This window comes from Heterodontus francisci, chromosome 29 (genome assembly GCF_036365525.1).
Source record: "Heterodontus francisci isolate sHetFra1 chromosome 29, sHetFra1.hap1, whole genome shotgun sequence".
In the NCBI taxonomy this organism is placed as follows: domain Eukaryota; kingdom Metazoa; phylum Chordata; class Chondrichthyes; order Heterodontiformes; family Heterodontidae; genus Heterodontus; species Heterodontus francisci.
This window is the reverse complement of record NC_090399.1, coordinates 29,873,718-29,893,219: the sequence shown is the minus strand read 5'-3', so window position 1 is coordinate 29,893,219 and position 19,502 is coordinate 29,873,718. Positions and strand designations below refer to the sequence as shown.

Here is a 19,502-nt window from a genome sequence, read left to right as displayed (position 1 = left end):
AGTGCTGTTAGGAAGGGAGTTCCAGGATTTTGACCCAACGACAGTGAAGGAACGGTGATATAGTTCCAAGTCAGGATGGTTTGTGTCTTGGAGGGGAACTTGCAGGTGGCGGTTTTCCCGTGCGCCTGCTGCCCTTGTCCTTCTAGGTGGTAGAGGTCGCGGGTTTGGAAGGTGCTGTCTAAGGAGCCTTGGTGAGTTGAGTGCAGCAGTGTGAGAGTCAAAAGGTTTCGATATGATATGGCCCATTCATAGAGCTGCTGAGTTAGCAATGACCAATGCTAGGCTTTCAGCTGACCCATATTGAGAGATTGAGCACTAAACCTAGGCTGATACTTGAGTGTCTAACATGACATCAGGAAATCCCAAAATGCTTTATCACCAATGAAATACATTTTGAAGTGAAGTCAATGTTGTAATGTAGGAAACACACTACACAGCAAGCTCCCACAAACAGCAATGTGATAATGATCAGATAATCTGTTTTGTCTGATATTGACTGAGGAATAAACATTGGTTAGCACTGGGATAGCTCCCCTGCTCTTGTTCAAGATTTTCCATGGGATCTTTTATATACAGATGAGATGATCGACAGGTCGCAGCATTTTTTATTTCAGATTTCCAGCATCTGCAGTATTTTGCATTTGTAGAACATACAGGGCAAGGCAACACTTCTGCCAGTGCAGCACTCCCTCAGTAATGAGCTGGAAGTATCAGACTGGATTTTTGTGCTTAAGTCTCTGGACTGGGATTTGAACCCACAACTTTCTAACTCAGAGTTATGATAGCTATCAACTGAGCCACAACTGACAGTGGGGATACTGTGCCTGCCCTTCTTTAAAATGGTCCTTCAGGATATTTATTGTCCACCTGAGAGCGCAGACGGAGGCCCTCTGTTTAACGGCTCATCTGAACGACGGAACAGCTGATAGCGCAGTACATAACTGGGTGTCAGCCTCGGTTTTGTGCTCCGTTAGCTAGAGTTGCTTATTGTGCCAATGAATACATTGTCTTCTCTTTCTGCCCCAGATCTTGAGTCGTCCGTCTACCTCTCCCCAAACGCTGGTCGGCCTGTCCCCAAGGCCGACAACAGCAACACCTCCATACTGATCGGCTGCCTCGTGGCCATCATCCTGCTTTTGCTGATTGTCATCTTCATCATCCTTTGGAGGCAATACTGGAAGAAGATCCTTGGCAAGGTAGGACCGAGGGCCCAGCATGGACAGGGAATTTCCTGAACTTTGTAGGCCGCACATGGAGTACTGTGAACAGTTCTGGTCTCCATATTATAGAGGGACTTTTGAAGGTGCAAAAACAGATTTACAAGAATGATACCAGAACTGAGAAATTATAGCTACTGGGAAAGATTAAACTGACCGAGACTGTATTTTCTAGAAAGAAGAAGGCTGAGGGGGTGACTTGATATAACATAGGGTAGACGTAGAGAAGATACTTCCATTGTGGCGTTGGGGGGGGGGAGGCAGTTCAATAGTGGGGGCCATAATTCCCAAATACAAATCTAGAGGAACAGAATACAATGGGGTAGAAGCTATGCTTCAGTCCTGTTTAGACCACACTTGGAGGACTGTGAGTAGTTCTGGGCACCCCACCTCGGAGGGAGTGCAGCATAGATTTACCAGAATGATACCTGGACTCCAAGGGTTAAATTACAAAGACAGGTTACACAAGCTTGGGTTGTACTGACTGGAATTTTGAAGGTTATGGGGTGATTTGATTGACAGTTTCAAGAGATTATGGGGCCCAGGTAAGGTAGATCGAGAAAAACTACTTCCGCTGGTTGGGGAGTCTAGGACTAGGGGGCATAGTCTAAAAGTTAGAGCCAAACCTTTCAGGAGTGAAATTAGGAAAGACTACTCCACACAAAGGCTGGTAGAAATTTGAAACTCTCTTCGCAATTGGCAGTTGATGCTAGATCAGTTGTTAATTTTAAATCTGAGATTGATAGATTTTTGTTAGCCAAAGATATGAAGGGATCTGGGGCAAAGGCAGGTATATGGAGTTCGATCGCAGTTCAGTCATGATCTCATTGAATGGCGGAACAGGTTCAAGGGGCTGAATGGCCTCCTCTTGCTCATTGATGTAAATGGTGAACAGTGGTCCCACCACCGATCCTTGTGAAACATAATTTCCCACCTTTTGCCCACCCGAGTAACCCCTACTCTCTTTTTTCTGTCTTGTCGGCAGCTTGCTATCCATTGTGCCACTTGCCCCCTCACTCCACATGGTCTGACCTTAGCCATGAGCCCACTATGTAGTATCTTAACAAAGGCCTTTTGAAAACGTTAAGTTTCAAACAAATTTCCCTTGTTAGTTTATTCTAAGGTGCTAGAGTTGAAGATGTGGTCATTGTCCCATTAATCTGCCCACGTCTATTGTGCTGGGTATATTACTCAGCGTTTAGTTGCCAAGCAAAGCTTTGATCCGGCCTGCAAACAGGCCGTGAGGCATTTTCTGGAGTTTGACTTTGAGTTGTAGCTCTGCTCTTCTGAGTTCAGCCTTCTACCCTCCAGCTATAGGGTTACCAGCCCTCCAAGTGTCCAGAATGGAAGATTAATCTGGACACTTGGAGGGCATCACCGGCAAGAACAAAGCATGGGGGCAGTAATTGGAAATTATGTGTATGTTTCTTTTGATCATTTTCATTAGTTAGAAAATTACTGGAGATGTTATGGTGGTGGGAGGCTGTTTGACCCGAGCAAAACGCTCGGAGGTGAGAAACCTCCAGGAATACGCCCCGATCGGAGTTGGCGACCTCATCCAGCTCCCCAAACCCCTGCCCTCTCCCATCTGCTAATCTGCTCTTCTCCTGATTAGGCCCAGCGCAGGATCTTGGACGATGATCTGACCGTTCGGCTGTCGGTGCCCGGCGACACGATTGTCATCAACAACACGCAGCCCAGCACCTCGGCAAGCCGGCATTCCAATCTGTACGAGCGCATCAACTCCAGCGACCTCGAGTACCAGGAGCCCAACCGGCTTCGTATGAAGCTTCCTGAGCTGCCACAAGGAGCTGAGAACTCGGGTAAGGGCGAGACGGGCCAGCTATGGAGAGAAATGGCCCTTTAGGATGTGTATCGTTGGGAAGAAAAGAAGGAGCTCGATGACCAATCAGTCTTATTTTGTTGGTCGAGAGACAAATACTGGGCCAGGACTCTGGGAGAGCTTCCCTACTCTTCTTCCAATAGTGCCACAGAATCTTTTACATCCACCTGAACAAGCAAACGGCCCTTCACATACATGAGGTGTTTAGGATAGTTGGACGATTTTATAGGGTAGATGAAAGGAATTCGGAACAAGGGGGCATAACCTTAAAATTAAAGCTAGTCTGTTCAGGGGTGATGAAACCTTCTGCCAGCCTTTCTGGAAATTTTACTGGAACCTTCCAAATCTAGGAGTGGGCAGACCATGGACTCATTACGCCTTAACTTTTACTAGACGAAGCCAGTTTATGGGACAGGATGATTAGTGACCTATCAAAAGGATGAATTCTGTCACGTGCATGCTTCCCAAGGTGTTATTCAATTTACGTGTTTTAAAGTGCAGCCACTAGACTTGAGTTAGGCATAGGACAAATAACTGGTACTTAAGGGCGTCCTCCCACTGCCGCGGGTATTTTACCCTCAGCAGCCAGACGGCAAAGGGCTCACGAACCCTGCCTGGTAAAACGAGGCAGTCTTCTTGCAGGCTGAGGTGGGCCCTCCTGAAGGGAGGGCCACGCCCGAAACCCCAACTGCCCCCAATGCAAAACACAACCACCCACCCTAACCAACCCACTTTACGTCCCTGGGGCCTGGCCGATTGTCCCCGACGAGGCCCCAAAAACCTACCATAGTTCTGGGCCCGGTCCTTCCTCTTGCTGTGGTGGCTGGGTGCACTCCCAGCAGTGGCCACTACTCCCGGTGGCGCTGCTGGGACTAAGAGCCGCCAGCCCGCTGATTGGCCGGCAGCTCCATTAGGCGGGGCTTCCTGCCTCAAGGAGGCGGAAGTCCCGCCCAAGACCAATTAAGGACTTGTGGAGCGAAAAACCCCAGCGTGGCTCCCCAGGCCCAGCAGAGGCAGGCTCGCCGCAAGCTTTTCGGCAGTGGGCAGAGCTTCCCGCCCAATGTAAAATTCCAGCCGTACAGTACGAAAGTACAACGTCATGCTAACCCTTTATAAAATACTGGTCTGACCTCAGCAGGAATATTGTGGCTAATTCTGGACATTTAGGAATGCTGTCAAGGTCTTGAAAGGGAGCAAAGGCAGTTTATTAGAACGGTATCAGGGATGAAAAACCTGTGTTACATAGAGGTGCATAGGAACCCCAACACCTGCAATTTCCCCTCCTAGTCAGACACCATCCTGACTTGGAACTATATCGCCGTTCCCTCACTGTCGCAGGGTCAAAATCCTGGAACTCCCTTCCTAACAGCATTGTGGGTGTACCTGCACACCAAGGAGTGCAGCAGTTCAAGAAGGCAGCTCACCACCACCTCCTCATGGGTAATTAGGGATGAGCAACAAATGCTGGCCTAGCCAGTGATGCCCACATCCCATGAACAAATTAAAAAAAAAGTCACTGATCTAGTAATCCCAGGCTGTTGCTCTGGGGACACTGGTTCCAATCCCACCATGGCAGCTTTAAACTCAATTCATTAATAAATTCAATGAATTATTAAAAATCTGGAATTGAAAGCTAGTCCCAGTAATGGTGCCATGAAGCTATCATCACTTGTCGTAAAAACCCATCCGATTCACTAATATCCTTTAGGGAAGGAAATCTGCCGTCCTTACCCGGTCTGGCCTACATATGACTCCAGACCCACAGCAATGTGGTTGACTGTTAACTGCCCTCTGAAATGACCTAGCAAACATCTCAGTAAGGGCAATTAGGGATGGGCAATTATACGCTGGGCTTGCCAGTGACGCCTACATCCCATGAACGAATTTTTAAAAGCTGCATGGTGTTGTACTGGTTATCCCAATACTCTCCTGGTCAGCCTCCAATCTTTCATTCTCCATACATCTGAGTTCATCCAGAGCTCTGCTGCTTGTATCCTAACTGGCACCAAGTCCTGTTCATCCATCACTCCCGGGCTCGCTGACTGATTCATAGAATTACATAGGATTTAAAGCACAGAAACTGTTCATTCGGCCCAACTGCTCTACACTGGTGTCTATGCACCACATAAGCCTCTAGTTCTCCCTGTGTCTGCGTGGGTTTCCTCCGGGTGCTCTGGTTTCCTCCCACATGCCAAAGACTTGCAGGTTGATAGGTAAATTGGCCATTAGCAATTGCCCCTAGTATAGGTAGGTGGTAGGGAAATATAGGGACAGGTGGGGATGTGGCAGGAATATGGAATTAGTATAGGATTAGTATAAATGGGTGGTTGATGGTCGGCACAGACTCGGTGGACCGAAGGGCCTGTTTCAGCGCTGTATCTCTAAACAAAACTAAACTAAACCTCACCCGATCAGCATATCCTACTATTCCTTTCTTCCTCATGTACTTATCTAGCTTCCACTTAAATGCATCAATTCTGATCCTGACTTGGAACTATATCGCTATTCCTGCACTGTCGCTGCATCAAAAACCTGGAACCCGCTCCCTAACAGCACTGTGGGTGCACCTGCACCACAGAGGCTGCAGCGGTTCAAGAAGGTGGCTCATCACCACCTTCCCGGGGACTGTTAGGGTTGGGCAATAAATGCCGGTCTTGCTCGTGATGCTAGATTTGTACTCCTGAGAGCAGAGAAGGTTCAGGGGAGATTTGTTTGAGCTGCTCAAAATCGTGAAGTGTTTTGATAGAGTAAATTAGGAGAAACTGTTTCCAGTGGCCAAAGGGTTAGTAACCAGAGGACACAGAGTTAAGTTAATAGGCAAAAGAACCAGAGGCGATATGAGGACAATTTGTTTTTACGCCTTATTGTCACCCGGAATTTACTGCCTGAAAGGGTGGTAAAAGAAGATTAAATGTTGACTTTCGAAAGAGAATTGGATGAGTACTTGAAAAGGGAAAATTTGCAGGGCTGTGTGGGTAAGAGCACAATGGGAGGAATGGGAGGAATTGGATAGCTCTTTCAAAGAGCTGGCACAGGCAAGATGGACCAAATGGCCTCCTTCCTTGCTGTGTTATTCTATGATTCTGCGGTGACAAAGGTCAGAAATCCAATTGGGGTGATACACTTCTTTTCTCTAATGCTAGGCAATGGCCAGATCACTAAGTTCCTTCGCCCTACTGTTTTTCGAGGATTCTCCTGTTCATTAAATCACCTACGTTTTTGCAAGGCCCTTAAAAAAAAATTACTCTGCTCTCTCATCCATGGCTTTGAGACCTTAAACAAGCAATGGTCTCCATTGAAGACGTTTTGGTTACCCCAGGATGGATAGGACACTCTGTCTAAGTTTCAGGCTTGCCTTAGTGTGGATCAGATGTAGCTCAGGGGACAGCACTTGTCCCTCTGCGGCGGAAGTTCTTCCTGGGTTCAAATCCCATTCCCGGGACCTCGACACAAAATTCAGGCTGGCACTCCCGGTGCAGTACCAAGGGAGTGCTGCATTGTCAGAGGTGCTGTCTCTCGAATGAGATGTTAAACCCAGGCCTAGTCTCCCCTCTCAAGTGGATGGAAAAGATCCCATGGTGCTGTTTCAAAGAAGAGCAGGGGAGTTCACCTCGGTGTCCTGGCCAACGCTGTCAAAACATGTTATCTCATTGCTGTGTGTAAATTGATTCCTGACTTTCCTGCATTGCAACAGTGCTGCTTTAGCACATGAAAGGTTTTTAGTTTTAGTTTTAGAGATACAGCACTGAAACAGGCCCTTCGGCCCACCGAGTCTGTGCCGACCATCAGCCACCCATTTATACTAATCCTACACTAATTCCATATTCCTACCACATCCCCACCTGTCCCTATATTTTCCCTACCACCTACCTACACTAGGGGCAATTTCTAATGGCCAATTTACCTATCAACCTGCAAGTCTTTGGCATGTGGGAGGAAACCAGAGCACCCGGAGGAAACCCACGCAGACACAGGGAGAACTTGCAAACTCCACACAGGCAGTACCCGGAATTGAACCCGGGTCACTGGAGCTGTGAGGCTGCGGTGCTAACCACTGCGCCACTGTGCTGCCCACAACACGCCCAGGTGTTATATAAATGCAAGTCTTTCTTTTTTTTCAGTCTTGCGCAACTCAAAGACCTTTCTATTCCAGAATGTTTATGGTGTGGTTTAGAATGGCCAAGATGAGGAAGGAATCCCATCAACATATTTGATAAAGATCAATATTGATACAAAGAAGGTGTCCTCTGCCACTGGATACAGGAACCATATGCTATTAGATACATGATCCATGTGTTCTAGGCTACTGGATAAAGGAACCATGTGCTTCAGGCAATTGGATACAGAGACCGTGTGTTCTCGGCTATTGAATACAGGAACCATGTGTTCTAGGCTATTGGATACATGAACCATGTCTTCTAGGCTGTGGATACATGAACCACGTGTTCTAGGCTATTGGATACTTGAACCATGTGCTCTACATTATTGGATACTTGAACTAGGTGCTGTAGGCTATTGGATACATGAACAATGCATTCCAGGCTATTGAATACATGAACCATGTGTTCTAGGCTATTGGATACTTGAACCATGTGTTCTAGGTCATGGTTAGAGGAACCATGTGTTCTAGGCTATTGGATACAGGAAGTGTGTGTTCTAGGCTTTTGGATAGATGAACCATGTATTCTAGGGTATTAGATACAGGAACCATGTGTTCTAGGCTATTAAATACAGAAGCTATGTGTTCTGGGCTATTGAATTGAGAGTGTTTTAGAAACTAGCAAAGGGCCACCAAAAAGTTGATAAAAAGGAAAAAAATTGATTGAGAGTAAACGAGCCAGTAATATAAAAAGAGATTGTAAGAGCTTTTATATATCTATATATATATATATATTGTATATCAAAAGGAAGAGAGCAGCTAAAGTAAACGTTCGTTCCTTAGAAAAAGAGACAGGAGAAATTATCATGGGGAATGAGGAAATGGCAGAGGCATTAAACAAATATTTTGTGCCTGTCTTCACGGTAGAAAACTCAAGTTCCATAGCAGAAATAGGCAGTAATCTAAGGGCTAAAAAGAATGAGGAAATTAAGGAAATTCAGATCAGCAGAGAAAAAGTATTGGCAAAACTCAAGGAACTAAAATCTGACAAATCCCCAGGTGGCCTGAAACCTCAGGTTCTAAATAAGATAGCTGCAAAGATAGTGGATGTGCTAGCTATGATTTTCCAAAATTCCTTAGATTCGGGAACAGTCCCATCAGATTGGAAGTTGGGAAATTTTACACCACGTTTCAAGAAAGGTGGGAGAGAGAAAACAGGGAACTACAGGCTAGTTGGCAAAATGCTGGAATCGATTATTAAGGAAGTTTTAACAATGCACTTAGAAAAGAAAAGTATGATTAAAACAAGTCAACATGGTTTTATTAAAGAAAAATCCTGTTTGGCAAATCCATTAGATTTTTTTGAGGATGTAACTAGTAGGGTAGATAAGGGGGAATCAGTAGATGTAGTATATCTGGATTTCCAAAAGTCATTTGATAAGGTGCCACACAAAAGGGTAACTGCCAAGATAAGGGCTCATGGAGTTTGGGTAATATATTAGCGTGGATAGATGATTGGTTAACAGACAAGAAGCAACGAGTCGGCATAAACAGGGCATTTACAAGTTGGCAGGCAGTAAACAGTGGACTGCCGCAAGGAACAGTGCTGGGGCCTCAGCTATTTGTAATCTATATTAATGACTTAGATGAAAAGACAGAGAGTAATGCATCTAAGTTTGCTCGCACAAGGAATGCAGAAAGCTAACAGCGGCGCAGTGGTTAGCACCGCAGCCTCACAGCTCCAGCGACCCGGGTTCAATTCTGGGTACTGCCTGTGTGGAGTTTGCAAGTTCTCCCTGTGTCTGCGTGGGTTTCCTGCCATATGCCAAAGACTTGCAGGTTGATAGGTAAATTGGCCATTAGCAATTGCCCCTAGTGTAGGTGGTAGGGAAATATAGGGACATGTGGGGATGTGGTAGGAATATGGAATGAGTGTAGGATTAGTATAAATGGGTGGTTGATGGTTGGCACAGACTCGGTGGGCCAAAGGGCCTGTTTCAGTGCTGTATCTCTAAAAACTAAAAACTAACATGCAGTTACAGTGAGCAATTAGAAAGGCAAATGGCATGTTGGCCTTTATTGCAAGGGGACTGGAATACAGGAATAAGGAAGTATTGCTACAATTGTACAGTTTTGAATACAGTTTGGTCTTCACATTTAAGAAAGGATACACGATGAGGGTATGAGGGATGAGGGTGTTGTCCTATGGTGAGGGAGTAAGTAACTTGGGCCTGTATTCTCTGGAATTTAGAAGAATAAGAGGCGATCTTATTGAAACATAAGATTCTAAAGTGTCTGGATAGGGTAGACAATGAGAGATTATTTCCGCTGGTTGGGGACAGTCACAGGACAAGGGGCCGATCATTTAGGACTGAGATGAGGGGAAATTACTTCACTCAAAGGGTTGTGAATCTTTGGAATTCTCTACCCCAGAGGATTGTGGATGCTCCATCATTGAATACAAGGAATATGGCGAGTGGGCGGGAAAGTGGAATTGAATAATAAGATCAACCGTGATCATTTTGAATGCGGAGCAGGTTCAATGGGCCATATGGTCTATTCCTGCTCCTATTTGTTGTGTTGTGTTGAATCATATGTTCTAGGCTATTGGATACAGGAACTGTATGTTCTAGGCTGTTAGATGCAGGGACCATGTATTCTAGGCTATTAGCAGGAACCATGTATTCTAGGCTATTATATACACAAATCCTGTGTTCTTTGTCATTGGATACAGGAACCATGTGTTCAGGATCGTGGGGACAGGAACCACGTGTTCTAAACCATTAGATACACAAACCATGGCTATTGAGTACATGAAGCAAGTGTTCTGTGCCATTGAATACAGGAAGCATTTGTTCTAGGCCATTGGATTCATGAATCGTGTGTCTAGGCCATTGGATGCAGTGAGAATGAATTGTACTTGAAGTGTGTGTCCTGATGATCCATTGCTTATGTTAAACGTGGCTTGGGTCACTGAATGCATGGAGGTTGTACTCTGTTGGACACCTTGATGGGATCGAAAATCCTCAGCTGACTAAATAGCTTAAGAGTAATGAAATGACAAATGAGCACTGATCAACCTCTCCAACATGGAGTCCCCTGGTTTCTGGTCAATTTTACACCACACATTTATGAAGTATTTTCAATGAGATTGGTGTGCTCACAACATCGCAGGTGAGAGATGTGAAGAAAAGCTTTTATATATTCTCGTGCAACTTTGTTACATATTGACATCATTCCATAACCCTTCTCCATCTAACCCTATTAACGTATCTTTCCGATTCCTTTCTCCTTCATGCGTTTATCCAGCTTCCCTATAAATGCATCAATGCCATTCGGCTCAACTACTCCTTATGGTGAGTTCTACATTCTCACCACTCTCTGGGTAAAGATGTTTCTCCTGAATTCCCTCTTGGATTTATTAGTGACAATCGTATATTTATACGCCTAGTTCTAATCTCCCCACAAGTGGAAACATCTTCCCTATGCCTACCTTACCAATGCCTTTCATAATCTTAAAGACCTCAATCAGGTCACCCTTCAGTCCTCTTTTTACTGTTCATTCAATCCTGATTGGTATACCCTGTCATTTTCTTGTATTATTCTAGTAAATCCTTTTTGCACTTTCTCTAGTGCATCTATATCCTTTTCTATAATATGGAGGCCAGAACTATTCTCAGTACTCCAAGTGTGGTCTAACCAAGGTTCTATACAAGTTGAACATAACTTTTCAATTCTATCCTCTAGAAATGAACCCCAGTGTTACTAACCGGCGTGACTTCTTTTCGTGTACCTGTATCTTCTCTGTTCCTCTGCCCCATTTACACACTGGGTTCCAGAGCGCTGGAAGCCCTGAAGACAGAAAATGGAACAGACCGTGCTACTAACTGCTTCCAACGCGTTCCGTTTGGCGGGCCATGCTGGGAGGGCGCTCACGCGGGCGTGCCACGTGTGCGCCAGTAGCATGAGGAGAGGTTTGATTGTGACATCAAACAGCCATTCCAGCTAATTTGATACACGTCTTTCAAACTTTGTCTGCACAGGTCTGGTGAACACCTGTGCTTTACCACTCTCAGCAACACGAGGTGCCCCCCCACCTCCCACCAGCATTATTTAATGGACCAGGCATCCAATTTGAGGTGCTTTTGACTCAACATCTGCCGTGGCAAAGTTAGTGGAGTCAGTGCTGTGGCTTGCTTTTGGAGGTTTTGTGGTGAGCTGCTGTATACATTCAGGGAGGCCAGCGGGCTTGGTGAGCCAACTCAGAACAAAGTTTTTTTTAAATTTTCATTCTTAGGATGTGGGCATCGCTGGGAAGGCCAGCATTTGTTGCCCATCCCTAACTGCCCTCGTGAAGGTGGTGGTGCGTCGCCTTCTTGAACCGCTGCAGTCTGTCTGGTGTAGGTACACTCACAGGGCTGCTCGGAAGGGAGTTCCAGGATGTACTGCATGGCTGATCTGTCCCTCAACTCCACATACCCACCTTTGCTCCATATCCCTTGATACTCTAACCCAACTAAAATCCATCAATCTCAGCTTTGGAAGCTCCCGTTGTCCCTGAGCATCCGCAGCTTCTGAGGGGAGAGAATTACGGATTTGGACTCTCCTTTGTGAGGGGGAAAAGAAGTGCTCACTGACAATGTTCCCTCTACACTGCGGCACATGCGAGACCATGCAAACTAACCTAAAGGGCCCACGCCACAAACGAATCAGCCATGCTATAAAAAAGCCAGTGCGTGCATTGGCTCACTGACTTCACTGCTGAATGGCCCTAGCTGCTATCAGAAGTATGTTGTAGTTAAGCAACATTTTGCTGCATGCTTGTCCTATTTGTGCAATGGCAGTGGCACCTAACTTGCACATTACAGGTGCTAAACACTTGTCTGATAACTGCCTTCTGTACGAAACTGCATCTGAATCTACAAGCAACCCAGGTCGACTGCATTCAGGTCAGGTGGCATTTTCAAAAAGCAGGCGGTCATGCAAAAACACTACTTTTTTGGCGAAACACTGATAAAAGCTGATGAATGTTTTTGTATCGGGGGTGGAAATTTGTCTTGGGTTTAAAACGACTGGTATCACATTGTTCGCTTGCTGTACGCCTACCCTGATATTCAGCTCGGATTCAAGTCAACATGCCTGAATATCAGCCAGGGTGCAAAATGGCAGACGATGTTATGTTGCCCACTTTACGCTATTGCCCACAATGAATTTCTACCGACACAGTTGTAGAGGCTATAGAGAAATAGACAACTTGTACTTTTCAAACAGGAGGTGGAATTAGACATGGGCACAAAACAGGCACAATCACCCAATATTCAATATTCAATGCCATTTTTTTATTATTTGTTTCATGGGATGTGGGCATTGCTGGCAAGGCCAGCATTTATTGCCCATCCCTAATTGTCCTGGAGAAGGTGGTGGTGAGCTGCCTTCTTGAAATGCTGCAGTCCATCTGACGTGGGTTGGATGGGAGCTCCAAGATTTTTACCCAGTGACAGTGAAGGAACGGCGATATAGTTCCAAGTCAGGATGGTGTGTTGCTTGGAGGGGAACTTGCAGGTGGTGGTGTTCCCATGCATCTCCTGTCTTTGTCCTTCTAGGTGGTAGAGGTTGTGGGTTTGGAAGGTGCTGTCAAAGGAGGCTTGGCAAGTCGCTGCGGCGTAGCTTGTAGATGGTACACACTGCTGCCACTGTGCGCCGGTGGAGGAGGGAATAAATGTTTAATGTGGTGGATGGGGTGCCAGTCAAGCGGGCTGCTTTGTCCTGGATGGTGTCGAGCTTCTTGAGTGTTGTTGGAGCTGCACCCATCCAGGCAAGTGGAGAATATTCCATCACACTCCTGACTTGTGCCTTGTAGATGGTGGACAGGCTTTGGCGCGTCAGGAGGTGAGTTACTCACCATAGAATTCCTAGCCTCTGACCTATTCTAGTAGCCACAGTATTTATATAGCTGGTCCAGTTCAATTTCTGGTCAATGGTAACCCTCAGGATGTTGATGGTGGGGATTCAGCAATGGTAATGCCATTGAATGTCAAGGGAACGTGGTTAGATTCTCTCTTGCTGGAGATTGTCAACGCCTGGCGCTTGTGTGGCAGAAATGTTACTTGCCACTAATCAGCCCATTGAAGTCAATGGGACTGAACATGGAATTGCACATATAATAGATGACTGACTGGACCGTTTTACATCCCCAGCCATGTCTAATTTCACCCCCGATGTCTTTACAATTTGCACTCGTAAGTTTGTGACCAGCGTTGATGTTGTCAGATCAATATTCGAAGGATCTGCTGGTAGGGAGAGGAGGAGAGGCGTGGGAGGAGGCTCATATGGAGCATAAACGCCAACATGGACCAGCTGGGCCGAGTGGCCTGTTTTTGTGCTGTCTGCTGTAGGTAATTCAGTGTAATAAAATGCAACTGATATCAATCTCGTCCTAATGTTATATCACCTAGGATCTTAATGCTTTGGTGATGTAATGGTTAGTTACTGTCCCTAGAACCATAGGAAGCTTATTGATCTTGGCTGGTAAAAGGAATGGAGGTAGTAGCTTCCCCAGACAGGGTCACATAGGGGAGCATTGAGACCCAGGGGCTGTGCGGGAGATGCAGCTCCATTGGGCTTTCATAACATTGTGTTGTTTACCCACCGTCCTTCCCCCCAACCTCCCCCCCTCCCCGCACCCCGCTACCACCTTGCCCCATCCTGCATTTGTGCTGCTCCATCCTGTTGTTTGTGCTCATCCATCCTGTTGTTCATCCACCCTTGTTGTGTTCCCTCCTCTCCGACAGCTCTTCTGTTAAACAACCCAGCCTATCACCTTTTACTCTCTGCAAACCGTCATCTGATTGGAGGCCCTGGCTGCACTATGGACCAGGTTAAGCCAATCAACACTGATGGTAAGGACCTCAGCAAATTGGGATGGAGGTTGGGTGGGGTGGGGGGGGGTGAAAGATGGTGGTGGTGGGGTGGGGTGGTGCCAGGGGTAGTTTTGAATACCCACTCCATTGGGATATGTTCCCTTAACCTTTGAATTGCTGTTCATCTCACATGGTGACTGATAGAGGCATCAATTCTAACCTAACCCACCCGTCACGAAACTGACAGGATCGGGGGCAATGCTGTTTTCACATCCCACCCCAGTTTTTATTCTTTATTGACGTCAACGGAGAATGATATTGGGCTGGGGTGTAAAACCAAAGCTCCATCCCATGGGAGTCCCACCCAACGAGTTAGGTTATGATGACCAGCAACAGGCCTACATTATTTTTACAAAGGCTGATGACCCTGTTACATTGAAACCCATTTGTTGTAGCAAAGATGAGTTATATTTTTAAGCTTAACAAAGAGCTGATCATAGCTGGCCCTTTGCTGCTGTGTTCGAGTGAAGACAGCAGTGAGACAGTCACAAATAACCCCACGGAGCTGACGTGGCATCAGAGCACGCACCCACGCTGACCTCACCTCCACCTGTAAAGAGGTCAGGGCTCCCTCGGGTCCGCAGTCTCATTCCTGAGCCGTAGCTCGTTTTGGTGGCAATGAGACAATCGGATTTGTGCAAGAAATCGAACGGAGCCATTAGACCACACGACTGCGATACCCGGTGAGGCCTTGCAGTGAGTGAAAGGTTGATTTGTGTTGTGCAGTACAGGCACTGGGGTAGAAATCGATCCGGGACAGGAGATCATCGGACGCCCGTTATAGGACAAGCCCCATATTCTGTTCCATTGGCATCAAAGACAACCAAATGTTGAGGCTGGGCCTGTAATAGAGAGGCAATGTGATGCCACCCATTTAGCACAATGGGCCAAGGCCAGTTTCTTTGTCACTGGATTGGCATCAGGCTATTTTAACCTCACCCGCCCATCAGGAAACTGATGAGATTTGGGGGGGGTGGAGGGGAAGGGGACAATGCTGGTTTACCCTGGCCTGATTTTACCCTCTATTGAAGTCTACAGAGAGTAATACTGGGCGGGAGTGTGAAGCCAGCATTGGACTCGATCCCACGGGATCCCCGCCCACCGAGTTAGGTTAAATTTACTCATAATGTGGCAGTTGTTAACTTCACATCAAAGGGAACAGTTGTAATAATAAAGCATAGAAACATAGAAAATAAGAGCAGGTGTAGGCCATTCGGCCCTTCGGGCCTGCTCCCCCATTCAAAAAAGATCATGGCTGATTGTCGAATTCAGCACCCTGTTCCCGCTTTCTCCCCATATCCCTTGATCCCTTTGGCATTAAGAAATATATCTATCTCCTTCTTGAATATATTTTATTAGAACATTAGAACATTAGAACATTACAGCGCAGTACAGGCCCTTCGGCCCTCGATGTTGCGCCGACCTGTGAAACCATCTGACCTACACTATTCCATTTTCATCCATATGTCTATCCAATGACCACTTAAATGCCCTTAAAGTTGGCGAGTCCACTACTGTTGCAAGCAGGGCATTCCACGCCCCTACTACTCTCTGAGTCAAGAAACTACCTCTAACATCTGTCCTATATCTATCACCCCTCAACTTAAAGCTATGTCCCCTCGTGTTTGCCATCACCATCTGAGGAAAAAGACTCTCACTATCCACCCTATCTAACCCTCTGATTATCTTATATGTCTCTATTAAGTCACCTCTCCTCCTCCTTCTCTCCAACGAAAACAACCTCAAGTCCCTTAGCCTTTCCTCGTAAGACCTTCCCTCCATACCAGGCAACATCCGAGTAAATCTCCTCTGCACCCTTTCCAAAGCTTCCACATCCTTCCTATAATGCGGTGACCAGAACTGCACGCAATACTCAAGGTGCGGCCTCACCAGAGTTTTGTACAGCTGCAGCATGACCTCGTGGCTCCGAAACTCGATCCCCCTACTAATAAAAGCCAACACACCATATGCATTCTTAACAGCCCTATTAACCTGGGTAGCAACTTTCAGGGATTTATGTACCTGGACACCAAGATCTCTCTGCTCATCTACACTACCAAGAATCTTCCCATTAGCCCAGTACTCTGCATTCCTGTTACTCCTTCCAAAGTGAATCACCTCACACTTTTCCGCATTAAACTCCATTTGCCATCTCTCAGCCCAGCTCTGCAGCCTATCTATGTCCCTCTGTACCCTACAACATCCTTCGGCACTATCCACAACTCCACCGACCTTAGTATCATCCGCAAATTTACTAACCCACCCTTCTACACCCTCTTCCAGGTCATTTATAAAAATGACAAACAGCAGTGGCCCCAAAACAGATCCTTGCGGTACACCACTAGTAACTAAACTCCAGGATGAACATTTGCCATCAACCACCACCCTCTGTCTTCTTTCAGCTAGCCAATTTCTGATCCAAAGCTCTAAATCACCTTCAACCCCATACTTCCGTATTTTCTGCAATAGCCTACCGTGGGGAACCTTATCAAACGCCTTACTGAAATCCATATACACCACATCCACTGCTTTACCCTCATCCACCTGTTTGGTCACCTTCCCGAAAAACTCAATAAGGTTTGTGAGGCACGACCTACCCTTCACAAAACCGTGCTGACTATCGCTACTGAACTTATTCTTTTCAAGATGATTATAAATCCTATCTCTTATAACCTTTTCCAACATTTTACCCACAACCGAAGTAAGGCTCACAGGTCTATAATTACCAGGGCTGTCTCTACTCCCCTTCTTGAACAAGGGGACAACATTTGCTATCCTCCAGTCTTCCGGCACTATTCCTGTCGACAATGATGACATAAAGATCAAGGACAAAGGCTCTGCAATCTCCTCCCTGGCTTCCCAGAGAATCCTAGGATAAATCCCATCTGGCCCAGGGGACATATCTATTTTCACACTTTCCAAAATTGATAACACCTCCTCCTTGTGAACCTCAATCCCATCTCGCCCAGTAGTCTGAATCTCAGTATTCTCCTCGACAACATTTTCTTTCTCTACTGTAAATACTGACAAAAAGTATTCATTTAACGCTTCCCCTATCTCCTCTGATTCCATACACAACTTCCCACTACTATCCTTGATTGGCCCTAATCTAACTCTAGTCATTCTTTTATTCCTGATATACCTATAGAAAGCCATAGGGTTTTCTTTGATCCTATCCGCCAATGACTTCTCGTGTCCTCTCCTTGCTCTTCTTAGCTCTCCCTTTAGATCCTTCCTGGCTAGCTTGTAACTCTCAAGCGCTCTAACTGAGCCTTCACGTCTCATCCTAACATAAGCCGCCTTCTTCCTCTTGACAAGCGCTTCAACTTCTTTAGTAAACCACGGCTCCCTCGCTCGACAACTTCCTCCCTGCCTGACAGGTACATACTTATCAAGGACACGCAGTAGCTGCTCCTTGAATAAGCTCCACATTTCGATTGTGCCCATCCTCTGCAGTTTCCTTCCCCGTCCTACGCATCCTAAATCTTGCCTAATCGCATCATAATTTCCTTTCCCCTATGACTTGGCCTCCACTGCATTCTGTGGTAGAGAATTCCACAGGTTCACCCGCCTCTGAGTGAAGAAATTTCTCCTCATCTCGGTTCTAAATGGCATACCCCGTATCCTGAGACTGTGACCCCTGCTTCTGGACTCTCCAGCCATCGGGAACATCCTCCAGCACTTTAGTTTAATTGCTGTCGACTGTAAGAATGGCGTCCTTCAATAAATAGCTGTTGCTATGGATGTTATCTAACCGTGACCGATAAAACAGCCCGTGGTTCCGAGGTTCAGAAGGGCAGCTGTCACCGGGTATGTTTGTGTGTTCAGCCGAGGCAACCTGCCAGAGGAGAATGCTGTGACATTTCAGAAATAATGTGTCGCAGGAACACCTGAGGCATTCAGCCTGTGAGTGGTTTATTTATCGGTGACGTCTTGCCAGCCTCGGTCCCTTAAATGTCTGTTTTGTCCTCTTAGTGGCAGGAAACTTGCGGGAAACAGGCGGTGACCATGAAACCATTGTCGATTGTTGTGAAAGCCCATCTTATTGCCCGTCAAGGAAGGAAATCTGCCGTCCTTACCTGGTCTGGCCTACATGTGACTCCGGACCCACAGCATTGTGGTTGACTCTTAAAATGCCCTCTGAAATGGCCTAGCAATCCACTCAGTTCAAGGGCGATTAGGGATGGGCAACAAATGCTGGCCTTGCCAGTGATGCCCACATCCCAGAAACGAATATAAAAAAAACCCTTTCATAATCGCAAAGGCCCCATCAGACACCCCTCAGCCTTCTCCTTTGAGAAAATCAACCCCAGCTTGTGCAGTTCGAACCTCTCAATTCGGGTGTTATCCACATTTTGCACCTTCTCCAGTGCCTCGAGTTCCTTTTATTTGCTGAATGCCCTCATTTTGTGCTGTATCATTTTCTGATTCTAAAAGAAGGAAATAGTAGGATTTCTGGAGTCAGCCATGCTCCAAACCCATCTCTTCGAGTCATCCAACAGTGAATGGGATTGTCAGAAGTTCAGAATATTGAATACAATGGACAGTAACCTGGTGGGCCCTGCCCCATCACCCCACCCACCTACATTTCCAAATTTCACCCATTCCAACCCGACTTTTTTTTTATTCATTCATGGGATGTGGGCATCTGTGGCTAGGCCATCCCTAATGGCCCTTGAGAAGGTGGTGGTGAGCTGCCTTCTTGAACCGCTGCAGTCCATGGGATGTAGATGTACCCACAGTGCTGTTAGGAAGGGAGTTCCAGGATTTTGATCCAGCGACAGTGAAGGAACGACGATATAGTTCCAAGTCAGGATGGTGTGTGACTTGGAGCGGTACTTGCAGGTGGTGGTGTTCCCATGCCCTTGGTCCTTCTAGTTGGTAGAGGTCATGGGTTTGGACGGTGCTGTCTAAGGAGCCTTGGTGCTTTGCCGCAGTGCATCTTGTAGATGGTACGCACTGCTGCCACTGTGCGTCGGTGGTGGAGTGAGTGAATGTTGAGAGTGGTGGATGGGGTGCCAATCAAGCGGGCTGCTTTGTCCTGGATGGTGTCCAGCATCTTGCCTCAGTATCTAAGGCCAGGAATCTAGGACCCACATGGTGTACATCTGATGCTGTTTGTGCAAAGCAGCTAGCTTGGGGCTTTTGCTTTACGTTCATGTAAATGCTTGTACAGTTGTGTAAAATAACTGATTCCTGCTTTCATTTCCGAATGGCCAAGAACTCATTTTAAGATTACAGTCCCTCAATTTTCTTCATAGAGACATTTAAGGGGAAGTTAGAAAAGTACATGGAGGAGAAAGAAATAGAAGGATGTTTTTTATTATTCACTCACGGGAGATGGGCGATTCTGACTAGGTCAGCATTTATTACCCCTCACTAACAGCCCTTGAGGAGGGTGGCGGTGAGCCACTTTCTTGAAT

General features: G+C 46.4%; 1 protein-coding gene across 3 annotated transcripts in view; it reads left to right on the top strand.

Annotated features, from left to right (window-relative positions):
* Nucleotides 1-19,502, top strand: part of LOC137346228 (discoidin domain-containing receptor 2-like) — a 161,164-nt gene that overhangs the window by 120,216 nt on the left and 21,446 nt on the right. For 2 of the 3 annotated variants that reach the window (XM_068009660.1, XM_068009659.1), the window contains exons 10-12: nucleotides 1,027-1,196; nucleotides 2,833-3,040; nucleotides 13,951-14,058. In XM_068009660.1, the coding sequence (XP_067865761.1) occupies nucleotides 1,027-1,196; nucleotides 2,833-3,040; nucleotides 13,951-14,058 (486 nt within the window). The remainder of the gene's footprint in view (nucleotides 1-1,026; nucleotides 1,197-2,832; nucleotides 3,041-13,950; nucleotides 14,059-19,502) is intronic. The other variant, XM_068009661.1, reaches the window with a different exon arrangement.